At 32.6% G+C, this 22265-nt stretch overlaps 1 protein-coding gene across 5 annotated transcripts in view; it reads left to right on the forward strand.

Moving 5' to 3' along the window:
* Window positions 1-22265, forward strand: part of DACH1 (dachshund family transcription factor 1) — a gene marked incomplete at its 5' end in the record, with an annotated part of 415516 nt that overhangs the window by 276517 nt on the left and 116734 nt on the right. For 2 of the 5 annotated variants that reach the window (XM_082675573.1, XM_082675574.1), the window contains 3 exons: window positions 4302-4474; window positions 17584-17719; window positions 21076-21210. The exons of 2 other annotated variants lie outside the window; for them this stretch is intronic. In XM_082675573.1, the coding sequence (XP_082531699.1) occupies window positions 4302-4474; window positions 17584-17719; window positions 21076-21210 (444 nt within the window). Of the gene's footprint in view, window positions 1-3691; window positions 3848-4301; window positions 4475-17583; window positions 17720-21075; window positions 21211-22265 lie in introns of all 5 variants that reach the window. One more of the 5 variants, XM_082675572.1, reaches the window with a different exon arrangement.

Consider the following 22265-nt stretch of genomic DNA (forward strand, 5'->3'; position numbering starts at 1 on the left):
AAAAAAAAAAAAAAAAAAAAAAATTTAAGGGTTTCTCCCCAAAGTAGTCTATTTCTCTGTTTATAACCTGATCCATCATAAAATATGTATCATAAAATACCATAAAAATATAAAATGGAAGGATACAAAATATAGTCTGAGCTCAGAAAAAGACTAAGATAGTCCACCAAGCTATTTACTTTTTCAGAACCTACGACTATGTTTTAAAATTGGGGGTGCAGAGGATGTAAGCAGGGAACGTCCCATACCTATTCCTTATGAATCAGAATTTCAGTTACACTGAACCTTAAAATCACCTTGCTTGTCCCTGAGAAATACACATCTTTTACAGGAAAGGAAACCTAAACACACACAATTACTTTTTGTATATAAGTTCCATATATTTGCATATATAATTATAGATATATTCTTACTATCGGTATAATTAGGCAGAGTAAATAAACTGTTTCAGATTATATAAATGCATAATTAATAGCTTTTAGCTAGAGACAAAACAGGTAATCAGGTGTTAATTTCAATTTTTCCTCTTGTGTTCATGTGCCCACTTACATCTGGTTGCTGTAAGATGGTACATTTGTCAATTCTCACTCCACCAAAATCACACCATTGCATGAGGAGCTGGCCTTCCTGATGCTTGTGGTTACACTACTTAACTTCATCATGTAACAGCTGCCTGTGTGTTCTGCCGTCAGTCAGAGCACAGATTTATTTCCACCCGTGTAAACAGGTGTCTAGCCTGAGATTGTTCCCATGCTTCTCCACAATATGTGTTTAGGACTAGGTGTGGGAGATCCTCTCTCCCTTTAATCCTTACCTCCAACACATTGAAATATGGATATAGAGTCTAGATAATCAAACAGCTGGATGTGCTGAATCTTTTCATGAGCTCATGACCAATTTCCTTGGTTCAAAACCATTTTATATATTTATCAAATGTCTGAGTTTTTGCATACACATCTCTATCCCCTATTATAGAGTATGTTCTTTAAGGATACTAGGGCTAGATCAAGTTTGTCTTTTTATTCCATTGTAAAGTCAAAGAAATGGTAGGATTCTACAAGAATGGAAGAGGAGAAAATAATCAATTCTTTTCTGTTTCTCTGTAACTCTCCTTACCAACTGTTAGAACTTTTCTTATATGCGAAATCTGCTGTCTCCTGTAAGTTTTCATGCAGTCATAATAATAAGCTTTAATCTTAAAGGTGTATGTGTGTATGCATGTTTGTGTGTAGGCTCACACATAGATACTGGCTTATATCAAATATATTGGCTTAAACCAAAGCACTTGAAATTATACATTTAATAACTATGGGCATGTCTTGTTCTGAAGTGGCCTATTTTCAATACTTATTTATTCATGCTAATAGAGGAGAAGGATGTTATAAATTAAGCAAAACTCACTTACAACTGACTTGGTTATATATTGTATATTTTTCATTGATATAAGAGTGAAATTGAAGTATATTGGGAAAATGGCTTTTCCCGTTTATTAACTGGTAATCTAGATGTAAATAAAAGAAATTGGCTCAATTGGACAGAGAAACAAAAGTAGATAATAGGTATAAGCAGAACTCAAACTCAATCCAAAATAATGAATATGAATATTTTTCCCTCCTCCATATATTAGTTAATATTTGTTAACCTCAAAAATGCAATCTACTATGAAAATGTAATCCTTGGATATTTTAAATGAAATATAAAGAGAAAATTATCTATTATTTATAAATTTCCAATGCAGTTCCCATATTCAATAACATTTATTCCAAAGTGTTATTTCTATATCCAAATAGTTGGTGATTATGCTTTAACTCTTGTTTTAAATGATAACATAAAAAGTAAATATGAAAGGAAGAATTTTGCATATACTTTGATAAAGGCAATATAAAGTGAAAATGCTTAAAACGTTTTGTCACTGAATGCTTTCTTGACATAATATGTTCAAAAAATTTTATATACTTACAGCTTTTGCATGTTTGACTAGGACCTTGGTATAAAGCGTCAAAAAAGTCACAAGTAGAGAAATAAGCTGTATAAATTTGTGAATATAGAAGTGAACTTTTATATCATAGTGTAGGAGCAAGCTGGAGAGATTGCTTTTATGTGAGTCATTTCTGTATGAAGCTATAAACTTTTTTTTTTAGCCAAAAGCTGTCCTGGTTTCTTGTAAAATAATAAAGATATCCATTTTAATTAATTCTCTTCATTGTTTAATAAAATTGCTTTGTCTGATTGCTGAAGAATTTGAATTGAGTTTTCATTACCCACTTCTGAACAATTTACTCTAAGATCCAGACAGTATTGAGCTAATGAGTTTGAATTTATATTGAACCTTAACTGTCTTCCTGAAGTAAATGGAAAAAAAAATCATGGCAGCAACTAAGTATTCTTCATGAAAAACTATGTCTTAGAGATTTTACAATGAGGCTTTTAATAGAGCTAAAACATTTAAATTGGAGTTTTACCTACTTTGCTGTTTCTAAGCATATTATATGAAAATACGGTTTCTTTTCCTTTTTTAAGAAATGAAAACTCATAAGCTGACAGGGATATTACAGAAACTTTCTTTCAAGTGGGCAGTTTGTATAGTCAACAGATTCAGTTAAACAATAAATTAATGGTAAAATAATTTAATCTGAGAACATGCCTAAATTGAAATGATATATAAAAACCTTCCAAGGAGTACCCTATTAAGGTGTTTCAAGATCTGTTTAATCTGGGACGTGGCCATGATGTTGAAATACACGCCCTTAAAGGTACTGTTCTGACTTTGGCACCTGTATTGCCACCGTCATAAACCTAAGTTTCTCTGCAGTTGAAAACAAGAGATACATTTATTGATTCACACACATTTAATTTATTGCTTTGATATTATTATCTTTTGTAAATGATCTTTGTGTTCCCTGGAGCATGTCTAACCAAGCTGGGCATTTAATGATTCTATGTTTAGGATTTTCTGTGGAATTAAATTAGGAACTTTAACTCTGAAGGGTGACTGGGATTCTATTATACAAGGATGACTTTGGGTTCTATAACTATCAGTGTGCTTCAGTTCCAAGAAGTAATTAATTCTCTAGGTATATAATAGAATCTATTTTATATTAAGTTGGTTAGTCAAACAGGAGTAGACTTCATAAATAGGCTACCTGTTGTAAAAATGTTATTTTTCAGAAAATTTGAGACTGTATTTAAGAAATAGAAAAACAAAAGGAAAATATGGTTTAGCGGAAATTTACTTACTTGAGCTTATTTCCCAAGAAATCACTGAGCCAATCTCCAAATGTGATATATATTTTTTTCACATCTTTATTGGAGTATAATTGCTTTACAATGGTGTGTTAGCTTCTGTTGTATAACAAAGTGAATCAGCTATACATATACATATATCCCCATATCCCCTCCCTCTTGTGCGTCCCTCCCACCCTCCCTATCCCACCCCTCTAGGTGGTCACAAAGCACTGAGCTGATCTGCCTGTGCTATGCGGCTGCTTCCCACTAGCTATCTATTTTACATTTGCTAGTGTATATATATCCATGCCACTGTCTCACTTTGCCCCATCTTCCCCTTCCCCCTCCCCGTGTCCTCAAGTCCATTCTCTACATCTGATATGCTTTTTAAAACCTCATTTCCAATTATTCATTAGAAGATTTGGAATAATATTGTATCCAAATAATTGATATTCATTCCCCACAGGCAGCAGTGAAGGTTCTTGGGAAAAGGAAACACTGTACTCTTCCCCACCCCGGGGATCTCAGGCTTCTGTTACCTGCCCCCGCATACCTAGAGCACTTAGCCTTCCAGTCAGTCATCCTCTCCGCCATCTTCAGCAGAGCCACCTTCTGCCAAATGGTATGATGGCATTTTTTAGCACTAAAAATGAAAGTTGCAAAGAATAAAAAAATCTAATGATCCGATAGTGAAATATAGGACATAGTAGATAGGTACACTACATTTAGACAGCTAAACGTGATAAAGAAAACCATAGTATTTTAAACAAGAATTAGACTGATCAGAAGAATAATGTAGCAAAGAACTGTTTGTATTAAACACAAATGAAAAGTGGTGAGTGATAAAACATGGCACCAAACTGGCTAGCTTTAAGCCTAATTTCCCTAAGTGATAAGTGGGTACTGTTGCATGCAAAGAGGACAAATATTTTTCCTTTGACTCTCATTATTAGAACATTTTATAATGCTTCAATTTTCAATGATTTATATCCTTAGCCATTTTAATTAATGAGATATACCATGTTTCATTGTTTTACTTGAATAGAGAAATGATGATATATGTGTATTTTTTACAGGACTGGAACTGCCTTTTATGATGATGCCCCACCCTCTAATTCCTGTCAGCCTACCTCCAGCATCTGTCACCATGGCAATGAGCCAGATGAACCATCTCAGCACCATTGCCAATATGGCGGCAGCAGCACAAGTTCAGAGTCCCCCATCCAGAGTTGAGACATCTGTTATTAAGGTAATTGTTTAATTACATGATTGATTTGCCTTAAGCCAAAATCATCTTAAGCCACCATCACTCAATCCATTTTTCTTACTCCACAAGTAGTTCTAACTCTAAAAAGCTAAGCGATAGTGAATAGATTATGAGAAAAAAAGTCACTTATAGTAATTAGAACCAGGGGTACAGTATTTAGGCAGTATCAGGCTAACTTGAAGTTCTCTATTATATCTACTAAGGGAGAGATGAACATAGCATTTTAAATGATATACTTCAAATTGTGTGTATGTGCTTATATGCATGGTTGTGTTTGTGTTTGTGTGTATGTGTGTATGTGTGTGTGGTGTTATGAGCCATAAGGTGTGGGAAATGGTATCTGATTTGTTTTCAGAAGACCAGAAGGGTTAAATTATGGTTCTGCCACTTAACTAGCTGTGTCACCTTGGGCATGTAGCTAAATCTTTCTGATTATTTCTACACTAAAAAAATGCGTAATACAGTGTGGGTGTAAAAACTAAATGAAATAATAAAATTGAAATTTTTTGTAAATTCAAAAATACACAGTAAGTGGAAGATAACATTACTGTTATACAGGTATCACATATGTGTATATATACACACTTCTCTGGCTCTCTCTGTATATGTGTGTGTGGGGGGTATGTGTATACTTTTAAATATGTGTGTGTGTATACTTTTTCATTCATATTTTATAATGTATATTTAAATCAAAGTACTTTATTTATTTATTTATTACTGGAGTATAATTGCTTCACAATGCTGTGTTAGTTTCCACTGCACAACAAAGTGAACCAGCTACATGTATACATATATCCCCTCCCTCTTGGACCTCCCTCCCACCCACCCCATCCCACCCATCTAGGTCGTCACAGAGCACCGAGCTGAGCTCCTTGTGCTATACAGCAGGTTCTCACTAGCCATCCATTTTACACATGGTAGTGTATATATGTCAATCCCAGTTTCCCAATTCATCCCACCCTCTCCTTCCCCCTCTGTGTCCACCCATCCATCCTCTACTTCTGCGTCTCTATTCCTGCCCTGAAAATAGGTTCATCCGTACCATTTGCATTGTCAGAATAGATTATTAATTTTTAAACTAAGTAAAAGATACCTCATGCTGCATTATCCGTATTTGACATAATTATTATCTTGTTTTTCTGAATATAATACATGTGAGTTTAGGGGAGTCTCTGGAGCATATTTTACATAAAAGGCCTTGTTACAATTCTTATTTATTGCTGGTGGTAATGCAAAATGGTATGGCCATTTTAGTAGATGGTTTGGTGGTTTCTAATGAAACTAAACATACTCTTACCCTACAACCGTATAATTTTTATCAAAAGGAGTTGAAAATTTAGGTCTATACAAAAATTTGTCCATGGGTATTTATAGCAGCTGTTTTCATAATTGCCAAAATTTGGAAGCAACCAAGATGCCTTTCAAGAGGTGACTGGATAAAAAAATTGTGTACCTCCATGTGCGATGACTTTGTTGTTTGCCATTTGTGACAATGTGGTTGGGCCTGGAGGGTATTATACTTAGTGAAATAAGTCAGACAGAAAAAGACAAATACTGTATGTTTTCACTTATATGTGGAATCTAAAAAATAAAACAAATGAACAAATAGAACAGAAACAGATTCACATATACAGAGAACAAACTAGTGGTTACCAGAAGGGAGAAGGTTGGGAGGGAGGGTCAAAATAGGTGAAGGGGATTAGAGGTACTGAACTACTAGGTATAAAATAAGTAGGCTACAAGAATGTAATGTACAGCACAGAAAATATAGTCAATATTTTGTCATAACTTTGTATGGAGAGTAATCTATAAAAATATCGAATTACTGTGTTGTACGCCTGAAACTAACATTGTAAGTCAGCTATACTTCCAAAAACTGAATTAGCATTTGTTAAGTGAGTGAGCCATGGTTCAACAACAGACCACAAGAAAAAGTGAAATAGAGAAGTTTATTACTCACAGGTCATGGAGGAAGTACTTGGCATGCCTCAGGGGACCAGATAGGGGGGTCAAGGCAGAGTGCAGACAGAGAGAACAAGGCAGGACCTGAGGCAAATGGCTTTATTAGGAACCATGGGTGGGGTATTTCAGGATTTCCAGGCTGGGGCTGGATTGGTCAATTCAAACCAAAAGAGTAGGGTTTTGGTAAGTCTCCCAGGGGTCTTATTTAAGAAGACTGTTGATCACAAGGGCTTTTGGGGAAGTCATACCAGGGACTTACATTTGCTTATGACTTTGGCTGCTGTCTAGAGCATGCACTTGCATGAAGGGGGCTAGTGTCAGTTTAAGGTCCCTGTAGGCCACGTGGTCAAACAAAATGGATGCTGAAGCAGCAATACCACAGAGTAGCTTAGCTGAATTCTCACCACCATACAATGGAATATTATTCAGAGCTAAAAAGCAATGAACTATCAAGCCATGAAAAGGTATGGAGGAAACTCAAATGCCCACTGCTAAGTTGAAGAAGCTAGTTTGAAAAGGCTACACACTGTATTGTTTCAAGTGTAGGACACTTTGGAAAAGGCAAAACTATGGAGATCCTAAAAAGATCAGTGGTTGCTAGTGGGTGGGAATAGAGGATGAAAAGATGGAGAACAGGGGGTTTTTAGGGCAATGAAAATACTCTATATGGTATTATTGTGATGCATTCAAGTCATTATACATTTTGTAAAGACCCTGTCATTACTTATATAGAAAGTTGAATAATATGCAAGTAGGAATTTTTCATATAATAATACTCTATAAACAAAGATGTGTACTTGCTCCTTAAATAATTTTCGGAAGAATCCTTACCAGAGGAAAATAACAAGAAATATCACAGGAGGCCAAGCTCAGCTACCAAAATATTCTTTCCTGAGAGAATGCCACTGAATGCTACATTGTCATCAGTGAGGGAACCGATTTGTTTATCAAGGTATTGATTCAATTTATGATCAATTTTGATAATAGTTATTACTGAGAATTCAACATTCTCATTGTCTCACTCATTCGAAGCAGTGTTTAGTAAACTCATATGATACATATTAATTAAACTTAATTCAGGGGAAATTTTTATTTTCCCCAAAGAAAATGGTTGACTCTTATGTCACTTTAAAGAGTAAGGGGCCCAAGTGGGTAATTAGAATAGAGCCTACAAGTTTGTTTGCCTGAAAAGATTCTAAATATGAAGGCCAATTAAAAGTGAAATGTTAAATACCAAAGATTTACCCCCACTGGAAGAAATGATAAAACAAGAGAAAATAGGCTTTGAGGGATGGTCCATATGCAGGAATGTGCTATTTACATTTTTTGACAGTAATGACAAGAATTAAAATTAAAACTCAACCCAAATGAGAATAGCAAAAAGAATTTGTAGGACAGAAGAAAAGCAAAAACATAGCTCTCAGAGTTACAAGCTTAAAAAAATGTTTTGTTATCTATTTCTACGAACTAAAGGAACTCCAATGATTTTCTTATAAACCTATTTATGAAAATGTACCTACCAGTTCAAGCAGTAGAGCAGGGTCTGCAAGCTGCTGAACTTGGGTAAAACCTACGCTGCTGTCAGTTTTTGTATGGACCATGAATTAAGAATGATTTTACATTTTTAACTGGTTGGAAAAAAAATCAAAAGAAGAATAATCCTTCATGACACATGAAAATTATATGGAATTCAAATTTTAGTGTCCATAAATAAAGTTTTCTGGATATTAGCCACACTCTAATTTACATAATGTCTATGGTACTTTCAAATACAAAGGCAGTGTTGAATAAAATATTTGCTAGCTAGCTTTTTATAGGAAAATTTTGCTAATCCTTGAGTTCTGATTAACTCAAACCCATGTGGATCTTAGGCTGTGGTAAATGGAAGCAGCACAAACTAAACTGTCAAACACCATAAAGCCATAGGATTTGGCATTGAAAGGAAAAGAAATTAAAAGCATTGAGGAAAAGAAAATTATATAGGTGAGGACTGTACCACCATGACATTGTTATTTACTTTAAATGCAAGCCTCCATGACAGTCTGCTAAAGTACTGAATTTAGATTTTCTCTGGTTGATTGTCTTGGACTACTGTAAATATTTTAGTAAGGTAACTTTGAGGAGGGAGGAAAAGGACATATACTGTTTATACAATAATAATTCTACCTTAAATCCCAAATAGCTAAATGTCTAAGATTATATTAAATCATTAGACATTCTGTATTAGTCTATTATGTATCAGTGAAACCCATACACTTTTACTGTTTAATATTCATAGAACATGAAGAGTCATAGGCTTGGGATGTTAGGTGTTTTGTAATCCAGCTCCCTCCATGGTGGAGAAAGCATTCCTGCATCCTCTCTACCCATTTTTATATATCTATTTTATAGAAGGCCTATTCTATTTTCAGCAAATTTAAGAGTGTGAAGGTATTAATTGATCAAATTAAAATTTTCCTCTCAATAGCTTCTACTTTAACTTTATTTTCTTGGAAAAAATGTCTCCTAATTCTTCTGCGTTCTAACTATTTAAATATTTAAGTCCTCTGCTATAGTACCTGTGGTGTTTCTTTTTTCCAGACCAAAATTCTAATTTCTTCTGACAATTTTTCATCAAGCCTCTTGGTTGACCTTCCTTTTCTTAAATAAGCCCCCTCCTCACTACCCCTCTCCTGCATATTACTCTAGAAGTGAACCCATCAGTGAAGAGACCAGAACTAACATAAACCTCAGTTTGGACAATAGTTTATAAATTTAGTCATAGTTCATAACTATTTTTGCTAGTTGAATGTGTGACTCGGTAAATCTCATGCATTTTTGACATGAAATTCTACTAAGCCAATTCTTTATCTTTTACTTGTATTAGGAATTTGCATTTATCCATATTAATTTTTTTTTATTTTCCAGTCTATTGATTTAGGCTCTTTAGATATTCTTGAGTGTTAATACTCCAAACTATCATATTAGCTATTTATACCATCTTTGTATCATTTCCAAATTGTAAAAGGATTGTATTACTTTAAATCACTGAGGAAAATAAACAGTATAAATCAAGAGATCAATTCCTCTTGTCATTAGAGATTTTCTAATAGGCTGAAATGTTCTACTAATTGGTTCTCTTTGGGAATCATTCATCAAGTAACCCCAAATCCCCCTGAATGAATCAATATTTTTCTCACTTTTATTTAATAAATTCACAATGATATCATAAGGATTTTTAAAAAATGGTTCTTTCTGAAATAAAAAGAAAATTAAAAAGAAGCAAGACAACATATTTTAGTGGTTTTAAAACATGGATTCTGGAGGAAGACTTCCTGGGTTTATATTCCAGCTCTGCCATCTCCTAGTCTTATGACCTTGTAAAAGTCACTTAATATCCCTGTCTTTGTTTCCTTTTCCGTACAATGGGGATTATATCATTATTACCTCATCAGGTTGTCATAATGAGTAAATTAGTATTTATAAAATCATTAGAAGACTTTCTATAGTGACATTATCTTCATATTATCACTGGTTTATTTTCCCCCCAAGTATTCACAATCTTCTGTTTAAAAATAAGTTCTAGAATTTTATAGGGAATCTGTGTCAGGCTTTTGAAATATAGTTGCAATTATATAGTAAGACCTCTCTCTCTGTCTCTCTCACTCTCTTTTGCTTGTTCAACCCTTTTCACCTAACAAAAGTAGTGTATTTTGCTTTTGGTGGGTTTGCTAGTTCAGTAGTATATAAAGCAGACTTTTTTTTTTTTTAAAGCAGACTTTTAAATGTATTTTTTTTCCAGATTTCACTTTTCTTTAGTGATAATATGGAATTGTTTTTGAGAAATTTGGCAACATTCATATTATTCTACATTACTGAATAATCTTTCCTCACATGCCACATTACAGCATTTTTCTGAGAACAGGGAATATGACTTAACTTTGTTAATTTTCTCTGCCAATCTGCTGTTTTGTGTGTGTGTGTGTGTGTGTGTGTGTGTGTGTGTGTGTGTGTGTGTGTGTGTATGTGAGAGAGAGAGAGAGAGAAATAGAGATTGTTTATGACATTCTCATTTAAAGAATTAAACATTGAAAAAAATTTTAAATACAATGTATACATTTTCCATTCTCTAATACTTTTTTTCAAAACAGGTCCCTAAAATGCTATATCAGTAAATAGGACTTTACTTGCATGAAGTTCAAAATGTTTAAAGATCATAAAAACTAGAACCAGAGTAACCAGATTCTTGAAGTAGATTAAAAAATCTTACAGCAATGTCATTTACCTCATGTTTGCTTTGGGGTACAGAATAGTTTATCTTGGGACAACCATAAATAACTCTAGATGTATGCATCACTTTTAAACTTTTTTTTTTTTTGCAAAAAAACTATTTCGTCTAAATTTTACCTGGATTTAGAGAAACAGTTAAGTCTTCTCTCTTCATGTTTATTTGGGTATTGATATTAAATATGAAAAGAGAATGCTAACAAGAAAAAGGAAGTATTAAAACACAACTACCACTAAGGATGCCATACATCAGTGTATTGAAATATAAAACATATTTAGATCCATGAGTTTATAATAATACTAAATATAATACAATTCTCCCTTGGAGAATTCTAGGGAATTGATTCTTTTAAAGGACAAATAAGGGTTTAAATAAAGGATAAAGGGGTGGAGTCAAGCATTTTCCTGCCTTTCCCATACAGACTGTCCCTCAGGATAACACAATGATGCATGAGAGAAACTTTCTATTCATATAAATAAATGAGTATGGAATGAAATATTGCAAATAAATGAGTATGGAATGATATATTTCGAATCCATCAAATTGCACGTCCTAATGAAGTGATGAATCTGGGCTATGATTATCAGTGGTGGCTGGCATCATAAAATGCAACCAAGAAGACATTATGCACTTCCAGTGAAAGCATACACCACCATCTATGAAGTACTCTTGCCCCCAGATCAACTTGAATCAAGCATCCAGATGCACTTACGCCAGAAATTCAGAGGACAGAGGAACACCGAGACGAATTAGACCCATCAAGGAACTGTAAGCAGTTCATAGAGGTGGTGGCCACTTAGAACATACACAGTGCCTTAACTAGATAAAAAGTTGGCTTTAAACATTTGGCACGAACAGAGTGATGCCAATTGATGGCAATGCTGGCCAAATCAGAACTTACCATTTCTTCCTTGCTCTCCTCCCTCTATTCTACCTACTTGACTATAGAAAAGGAGGGACTTCTCTTTTAATTAAGATAATAGTATTTATTATTACAGAAGCCTGAGGTATAACTTCTGAGTCGAGACTGCCTTTTGCCGCTCAAAGTAACTGTAGGAGTTTATATTACCAAATAAGAATCTGGAAAGTTACTAGGCTGCCTGAATTTTCATACAGATATGGGAAAAATATAGTTCCCTATCAACACTGAATAAGTTTGAAGAGACAGTAGGAGAATAAAATGATGTTGTTTATGACTACACTCATGGGTCTTACCACTTTCCCATTTAGCAAAATTGAGTATTTCTTGAGTATCATCATCAAAACAAATAAAAAGAGCTATGTAAATATCCCTTGAAGCCTCAATTTAGAACTCTGAGTTAAGGAGTTTTGATGGTGGCTACCAGATATTCTACCAGATGCAAGTATGTTAGGTTTGTTTATGTCTTCCAGAAGTACTTTTTAACATTTTCCTAAACCCAGAATCCCAATCCTATTATTTATCCTTTCAGTTCACTTTTCCAGAATAAGAGAATATGGGTGTCACAATCAGTGTGTATGATTCTGGATTTCACTAACAGTATTTACTAGCTGATGATATATGCTCCATGAGGGAAAGGAGTTTTGTCAGTTTTGTTTACTTACGTGTAACCAGAGCCTAGAACACTGGCATATATTAAGTGCTTAGTAAATATTCTCTGAACGAATGAAGTCTGAGTTGTGTTAAAGCTCAGGAGTTTAGGTTTTATAAAGTGCTAGTCAACTTCAATTTCATAAGATAAAAGTTGTATTAAGATAAATTTAACATTAGAATATCTTCTCCCCACTTCTATAACATACTCAATAAGGGAATTGCTAACTGATAAAGAGATGAAAATGAAGATAATTAAAGAGAGCAATATAAAGTAAAGCTAAATGAAATAACCCATTTAGAGAAATAAGTTGTGATTATTTAATCTTACTCTAAGAAAATATTTTAAGTTGATAAAATATAATGCATTTTGTGGTGGAGATGAGGCAGCAGACACAATACATTTTTTAATGTTTAATTAATCACGTGTGTAATACTGAATATTTTATATGTTTTATTTAATTTTTATTTAATTTATTTTTTTTATTGAAGTACAGTTGATTTACAATGTTGTGTTAGCTTTGGTTGTACAGCAAAGTGATTCAGCTATATATGTATATAGGTATATATTCAGCTAGATATATGTATATATATTCTTTTTCAGATTCTTTTTCCTTATAGGTTATTACAAAATATTGAGTATGGTTCCCTGTGCTATATAGTAGGTCCTTGTTGCTTATCTATTTTATATATAGTAGTGTGTATATGTTAATCCCAAACTCCTTTTTATTTTGGAATTTTAGAATTCATTGTTTTAAATTCCACCTTTGATTCTGAATTGTGGTAGAGACCAATACTTCTTGTTCTACCTAGAGGCAATAAATGCAGCTTTCCCTTTATTGTTATTCTGATACCATTAGTTTATTAGTATGACCTTTTTTTTTTTCAGTGAGAGTGTATTCCTCTTACATTTTCATTTATTATTGTGGCTAGTTTTATAAAGATGGAACACTGCAAAAGATTGTGTTTTATTGATTGGTGGAGTTATGATGCAGGACTGTAAAGCAGTGTGTTGAAGTATTAAATTAAATATTCTTCCTCTTTGTCCTACTTCAGGGCCATTTTGGAGGTTAAAGGGTCTCACACAAATGAAATGATAAATCCAGTTTACATAGTTTCCCTATAGACATTGAACTGCTTCTTTCTTATTATGTCTGAATAAAACTCATTATCTATTTTGTTTCAGTAATAATTATGAGATTCTCTCCTAAGCAATTCTTTACTGTCTCCATTATTCTCCATCTTATAGCATACTCTGGAAAGGCAAGCATATAAATATGATAAAAGAATTAAGCTGTTGAAATAAATTAATTTATTGTGCAACAATGTATTCAAATCTTACTTGCTCAATGGATTTTACTTTAATGAAATTCTTCAAAGAACAATACATCATGTTCCAAAGATTGAAATTATACATTAAGTGAAATGACTGAATATGTTGTGTCTCAGTTTATAGAAAGTTTCAATTAAATACTTAAGCTTCTAAAGCATAAAAATTTGCATAAATTAAAATATTTCTTTAAGTAAAAGTATTAAATATTGTCTGTATCCTTTGTTCTTAGACAAAAAATATAATTAAAGTAAAAATAAGCTAAAGCTAAAATAAATACTACAATTTCACCTATGTTTCCTAAGCCTTAAATTATGATTTAATATTATTTTACATTAAGATTTTAATCTAGCTTATTTTTGACTTAGTTTATTATGTGACCTTTAGAGTGTTATGAATGTATAAGTGAATGAGTGAATAATGCATGAATGAAAAGAATCATCAAGGAAAACTTTTACAGTTAAATAAAATTGACTAATGAAAAAATTGTTATACTTATGTGGAAAATAAATAAATAATTGTTCAATGGCACAATCATTGTTACTAGAGTTTTGTGCACTAAATATTTACATATTTTATGAGTTAACTATCTCAGGAAAAAATCAGTTTCTCATGCTTTCCATTAGTGCCACTGAGAAATCTATTATGACAGGAAACTCAGACTTGCAAAATGATTTTAGAGGGATTGATTTATTTCAAGATTGCACTTTACCTCTGTTTGGCTAAACACATGCCACTGAAAATATGATCACTTACATAATTATTCAGAGGAATATTAAAATGTATTGATGGATAAACATTGATTGAGTGACTTTGGGAGAAAATAGAATGGCTAATTTAGAAAATTTTATTTATATAAAAATATAATAATGTTGTTTCCTAAATATATACCATGTGTTTCTGCATAATCCAAGCGTTAAGAATTAGATGTATTAGGAATTAGCTTTAAAGCTTATCAAACTTATGTACCTCTTTATCAGAATTTCGAGAAATCAAGGTTAGACTCTATATCATGTATATCTGGTCATGTATGCAGTTAACTATAGCATGGCTTATTAATACATTTATACAGACTAAAAAGGAGTTCTATACAGTTTTATAAATCCATACTCTATAATAAATGCACAGATATTCCAAAAATGATACAAACTCCAGCCTTTGAATGCTGCACAGAAGCCAAGATTATCCTTTGATTTGTGATTGCAAAGACTTGATGTGAACTTTATTGCCTTATTTTTAAATTAAAAATTGTGGGATATTTGTGCAATTGAATATATTAAAAAGTAAAAAAGATAAACTATTAATACATGCGATAACCTGAATGAATCTAAAAAACATTTCGTTGTGTAAAAAAAACCAGACATAAAAAGTATGTACTATATGAGTCCATTTTTATGAAATTCTAGAACCAGCCAAACTACTCCCTGGTGATAGAATTCAGAAAGACGTTGCTTCTGGGGATAGAAGGAATAGGCTGGGAAGGGGCATGAGAAATCTTTCTGGGGTTATGGAAACAGTCTAGATCTCGACAAAACTCATCAAACTGAACACATAATAAATGTACAGTTTGAAGCTGCTTCATAGTTTAAGGAAGGGGTGAATGTTAAGAAGAAAGATTTATAATCCCAGCTGCTTTTAAATTATAATTAGAAGATAGGAAGTAACTTTTGGCATCCAGATGTGGATTCTCCGCTCTTTTAAATCGTATATGTGTTTGTTTTTTAGAAATGTAGGTCATTTGTTTGCCATGTGAACTAAAGAACTTATACCATTTAGAAGCATAGCTTGTTTGATTTATTTATTGTGGAAAAAATAACTAATATTGTGTTCATTTTGCATGTTGAGACATAGAGTTTAAAAATACGTCTTGCAACTTTTGAGAGTAGAATTTAGTTGACATTTTTCTTTTTTCCTTTTGGTACAATATTGTTTGACCTGGCAAATTATTTGTTGTAAAGTTCCTTTTGGGACTATTTTTTTATTTTATGGTATATATATTGAGAAACAGTTTTATGTATGGATTTTGGAAGAGGGCTTGGCTATCTTGAGGGTTACTTTCATTTTATTTGTCATGATCCTCAAGAATAGAACCTCTGTTGAAGATGTTTATTGACAATGTGTAGGACTGAAAAATTAAAAGGGTATGAAACAAGTGGTGCTCAGTCTTGGATATACATTAAAATCGCCTGGAGAGCATTAAAAAATACTGGCTTCTGGGCCCCCCTTCAGACTCAGTGTATAAGGTTGCTGTGAGAAAGTACAACAAACTGGGTGGCTTAAAACAACAGAAATTTATACCCTCACATTTCTGGAGTCAAAAGCAAGATGTCAGCAGTACCATACTCCCTCTGAAATTCTAGGTAGAATCCTTCCTTGCATCTCCATAGTTTCGCCTGGTGGCTGGCAATCCTTGGCAATCCTTGGCTTGCAGCTGCAGAGCTCAGATCTCTACCTCATCTTCACATGACATTTTTCCCTCTTCACAATTTTTCCATTTTTCACATTTTTCCAATATCTTCACAATGTCCTCTTGTGAAGACATCTGTCATGTTGGATGAAGAGCCCACCCTACTTTAATATTACCTCATTGTAACTAATTTCATCTGCAAAGACCCTATTTCCAAATGCTCACATTCATAGGTATTGGGGGTCAGGACTTCAATCATTTTGGAGGGACACAATTCAACTCATGACCTTCAGTAAGCCAGAATCTTGGGGAGTAAAGCCCAGGCATAGGCATGTTGAAGAACTTCCCAGGTGATTCTAATTCAAAGTAGAATTGCAACCCATCACAAGGCTTAAAGGAACTTTTGAGTTTGAAGACATATATGACCCTCTTTCTCTGTTAGTACAAAGCCTTGTGTGTCTTCCATATTACATTAGCCTTTGATATTTTGAAAACAGCCTCCTACAGGCCGATTCCATTTTAGAACTTTTTTCTTTTAAAAAGTCTGCTTTTTTTCATATTTGCATCTTTGCACTCTAATCAGGAATAATTTACTTATTATTTATTATGTATCATGTATCAGTTTATTTGTACACTTCCAAATATTTATGAATTATTGAAAAGACTATTCTTCAAGGCCTGTGTGTGTTGATAGCTGAAGGTATAAACATCTTGTTGCTCGAAGAAAATATTAACAAATGAGTATCTTATTTCTTAATCAGTAACTCTATTTATAATAGCTCATTGGAGATAGTTATACAATACATTTGCACATTGGTCTCATAGGGAAGGTGCAAAACTTAAAGGGGAAGGTATGGAGTGGGACCTGAGTGTTAACATAGAACAGTATCAGGAAACATGATACCAGGTTTCCCTGGGATAAAACTAATACATATTTCATGAATTTTCCCTAATATATTTGTGTGGTTGCATTGGAGCTAGGAGTCTGAAAATTATTAGAATCAAAGAAAATTGTTCAAATGTTAAATAATAATAGATTTCTATGATGCCTTAAAATGTAACTAAGTATATCCAGAGCAGCCCCATAATGAAATAGGTGTTAACAATGCCTCCGGTATTATTATTATGATGTCATGGTGATAATCTCTGTGTTAAATGATCCTAGACACTTGCTGAAGCAATATAATTTATTTAAAGATTTTTTAAATTAATAATTGTCTAGAATTAAAACCTGCTTTGTTCTGTTAATTCTTTGTTGTCTAACGGTTCTAAACTGGATGTCTTTTTTGATCTCTCCTTTTATCCAAAGAAGGCATTGACATTTACCATTACTACAGCGATGTTCACCTATAGAGCCATTTTCCTTTCTATTCTTTCCTTACTTTGACTTTTCTCAAGATAAAAGGTGTCGTTTAATCCAAATAAATGTTGATGAAAAAATGTGTTTGTCTTCACGTATCTATAGAATTAAGAAAAATCAACATTCCTTAAGCAAAGGTCCAATGTATTTACCTCTTTTCTCCCCCCTCCTCACCCCCCAACCATGGTGGTGTAGGAGCGTGTTCCCGACAGCCCCTCGCCTGCCCCCTCCCTGGAGGAGGGCCGAAGGCCTGGCAGCCACCCATCATCACACCGCAGCAGCAGCGTGTCCAGCTCCCCAGCCCGGACTGAGAGCTCCTCGGACAGAATCCGTAGGTGTCGTACTTCCACTTGTCACCATTTTAAACTTTATTAGGTGCAGCTGGCTTTTTTAATCAAAATGCCCTCATTCCAAATAGAACTCAGATGTATCATGTTCTGACGCTCTGTAGCAATAGCCATCTCTCAAAATTATGTCTCCCAGTTTGCAATATCATGAGGTATGGTACTACATTAACAGGTTCTGATATAAACTCCCTCTCTTTGATGCCACACATAAAGATTTGAGCTATGAAACAGTTAGAGAAAGTAAGTAACCTTCTAGATTAGTTTCTGAGGTAAACACCTCCAACTCTCAAATACCTAGCATCCAAGTATACTGTTTATGGTTTATTCCTCTTCGTTCCTTCAATCCCATCCCTGACATTTTTTAAAATTCAGTAATTTTTAAACTTCATCCTTGTATTGACAAAGACATCCACAAAGAGGAATAAAAGAAATAGAATTCAAAATAACTGATTTTTAAAACATTTTGTAGTCATTCAGAAGATCAATAGATTGAAGAGTGTGAAATTGGTTAAATTTTAGGATTTGAATTAGTAACAGTCAATAATGCATATTATCATCACATGTTATTATTATTAAATTCTAAAAAGTAAGGTTATATTTTATTTCATGATCACATTTTCAGATATTTAATCCTGGTCCTTATGGTCAAGAAAATTAAGAGTAAAGTTAATACACCATTCAATTAACTGGTTATTTTTTGTATGTACAATAATCTAATATTATTTACCAATAAAATGAGCATATTAACAGACTACCTTGGTTGCTAAAACCAATACTTACTGTATTGTTTACAGACTTTAGTTATTATTTTAGGAAATCATGCTTATAGCATAAACTTCATTTAATTACACAAAATTTATTGAAGTTATTTGGTTGTTGAGAATATCTTCATAATAGAAAAAAGCATTTCTTAGAAAGTGTCTTTATAAGCTATAAAGGAAAGTTTGCATATCCTCAATATAGATACTGTGGAGGTGGATAACATAAATATTGGTCAAATTGTATGTAATAAAATTATTTTTAAAATAGTCAATCATTGACAATTACATAGAATTCAATGTAATTCTAAATATGTATACTTTATTTAGCCTGTTTATATTTCCCTAAGTTTGTAAGAGATGATTATTACTGTTTATTAATAAAAATGGATATAGCACTTGATAATCATTGCCAAATCAATTATATTTCTGGGGCTGGTAAACCTCAGTTAACACTACTTCAAAGCATTTTTCAAATAAAATATTTTCGATATGCCTTTGTGCCATGCTGTCGTTAGAATCAGAAATTTAATGATGAATATTTGGTTTCATGTCTAATGCTTTTTAAGGTGTCATTGGAAAGGAGCTGTCCTAGAAAAGAAAATTATATTTTTTTCATAATACTTAATCAGAAATACAGACAAATAGGGAAAGATTTGAGAGTTTTGATATACAGTCTTTGTTTTACTAATCATATTTTAAAATTCTTGATAGAAACAAAGTAATTACTTTTGCATGCATGGACTACCATAATTGTCCAAATGGAAATATTGACACACATGTGTACACATATATGCATATACACACATACATGTGCAAATGTATGCATATTTATTTTTAACTTTAGACTAACATAAAAAATTCAAAAATAATTAAAAATTCTTAAATATTTACCATCCAGTTTCACTCAATCAGTTGATCTTTCTGAAAGATATACCTGATAAAAGCCTAATGCCACCTTATTGTCCTTATCACAGACACTGTGCTTCTTTACCTCAAATACTCCATTGTTTATTTTGTACAAACAAGGAATTTCCCTTACATAACCACAGAATAGTGGTTAAAATCAGGAAATTAAGACTATTATCATACTATTCTATAAGCTGCACACCTTATTCAAATTTCACCAGCTTTCCCACTATTATTTTTTCCTTTTTTTCCTGACTAATATTTTTAATAATAAGAGATTTTTCTTTCCTGGTCCAAAATCCAATCCTGGATCACATGTTGAAATTACTTGTCATGTGCCCTTAATCCTTTTAAATCTGAAATGGTTCCTTAATCTTTTTTATCTTTCAGTACCTTGACATTTTTGGAGAATGCATACCATTTATTTTATAGAATGTCCCTCAGGTTGGAATTTTTTGATGTTTTCTCATAATTTGACTTAAGTTATGTATTTTTGGCAGGAATGACACAGGCATGATAGTGTGTCCTTCTCAGTGCATGATTTCAGAAGATATATGATATTTTGCCAATACTTGTGATAACCATCACTTGGCTGAGTTAGTGACTGACTTCTAGATTTCTCTCTTGTAAAGTTCCTTTTTAAGTTGTTTTTAACCTTTGTAGATAATAAGTATCTTGTGAGGAGATATCTTAACATTATGTAAATGTTCTATTCTTCATCAAACTTTCACTTCACTACTTTCACAATTGTTCATTGAAGATTCTTCCCTGAAACAATTATTACTATGGTGATTTCCAAATGGTAATTCCTAACATAGTCTTATATATTATTTTATACACATTTTAAAACTATACTTTTTGCAGTGAAAGTAAGGTTTTATGGAATGATTTTTCTTCAAAATTTTTGCACAAAACCAAGATTTTCATGGGCAATTTATTAAGAAATTTATTGACTGGATTGTGATCATAAGGGTATTTGATCATCTGCTTTATCATTTCAGTAGTGACAGGTTACTCTTAATAGTTCAAGAAAGAAATTATTGTTTTTAATCATTCAACCATTTAATAGGTATTAATTGGGCTCTTTTATTTTTAAATTTGAGTTCAAATCCCAATTTTTAAAGAAGTACTTTGATATCTGTGAAACTTCGTGTTTTATTGACTAGAATAGGACTCTTGAAACAGCTATGTCAGTGCCTTAACTTGTTGAAAACACTATTTGCCCTCTCATGCCACTAGAATTTTTTTTAAATTATGTTTTAACTTTATAGTATTAAAGAGTGTTCTAACGTTAAGGTTGCAGTTTTTGCAGAGTTAAGGAAGGTTATATGCTAAGGAGAGAATGTGATACACTAGATAAAGCTTGAATATTTCATTTGTAATGGTTATAGGGGTATGGCCATTCAAAAGTATTCCAGACATGAGAAAATATACATATTTTATGTGAAATAAAAATAAGATAAAGCAGTTTCATTTTCAATATATTTCTGCTTGTTCTCAAAAATTATCATAGTTATCAGTTCTCACAGTGTTCAACTTAGAGATAGATTATAATTTTAAAGTTACACCATGGTATTATATTTATTTCTGAGTCCAAAAGAATTTAAATAAGTTATTTGAATATTGTATATTATGGTGTTTTAGTCTTTATTATTTTGTTTCTGACTTGACAGCTGTCCATCAGAATGGTTTGTCCATGAACCAGATGCTGATGGGTTTATCACCAAACGTACTCCCTGGGCCCAAAGAGGGAGATTTGGCCGGTCATGACATGGGACATGAGTCAAAAAGGATGCATATTGAAAAAGGTAATATATGATTATAAGGTCTTGTTTTTCCTGCTCAACATATGAACTAGGTTTTAATCATAGAACAACATATATTTCTAGATTATATTAGAAGATGGCATATAAACATTTAAAAAACCTATAATATTAAGTAAAATGCCTATTCAACAAAAAAGAAATATGAATGAGACATATTTATCTTAAACAACAGGTAAATGTTCATTTATTTTCCAGTACGTTTAAAAAAAGAGAATTGTTTGTTTTAATTGTTATCTCTGAGTTCCTCAAGGACTATAGTTGTTCTTTCTCTGTGCTTTTAGGGTCAATTGTCGTTTTACTTAGCATAATAGAGCAAGGACAATATACAAAGGATTATTATGATTATTTTTTGGATTAAAAGACACATGGTCATTTGATCAACCAAGAAATATAGTGAATCTTATCAACCAATGTACTAGTAGTTGGTTTTTATACAAAAGGTACAATTCATTGGCTGTCAAAAAGGAAGATAAGTAAAATTGGCTATTTAGATAATCAGAATGACATGATTGGAGAAAGACTGAGTTTAGGTGGACCAACCATTTTTCCTCGAAAATGACTATTCACAAAAAGTAAAAATGCTTACATAAACATTTTTCTATTCAACATGAAAACAGCTCTGCTGAGTCCTTAGGAAGAAAAAACACTGCATTTCTATAAATTAAATTATCGGCATTATGCAATTAATAAGAAAATGGTAATCTTTTCTAGGTGCTAACATGTCAAAATCTAGGCATATTTGAGAGCAGCATTAAGGCAACTTCCTAATTATTTATTTTAAAATTCGCTTTCAAATATTATGACAAAGCTGGGTGGAACATATACAAGTGCATCAGTGAACAAGATTGCCTCTAAATGTCTAATTCTAATTTTATGTGAGTTCTTCTTCAAAAATGAAGAAAAATATATAATGCCTATGTATCTTTTGACATATACCTTTTATATTTAATCAAAAACAAATTTGAGGAAATATTATGGAAATTTTTATAGTAATAAAATATAAAACTGCATAGATGATTTAAGTTTTAAGTAAGAAT

The sequence above is a fragment of the Grampus griseus genome, assembly GCF_964374135.1.
Source record: "Grampus griseus genome assembly, chromosome: 18".
NCBI lineage: Eukaryota > Metazoa > Chordata > Mammalia > Artiodactyla > Delphinidae > Grampus > Grampus griseus.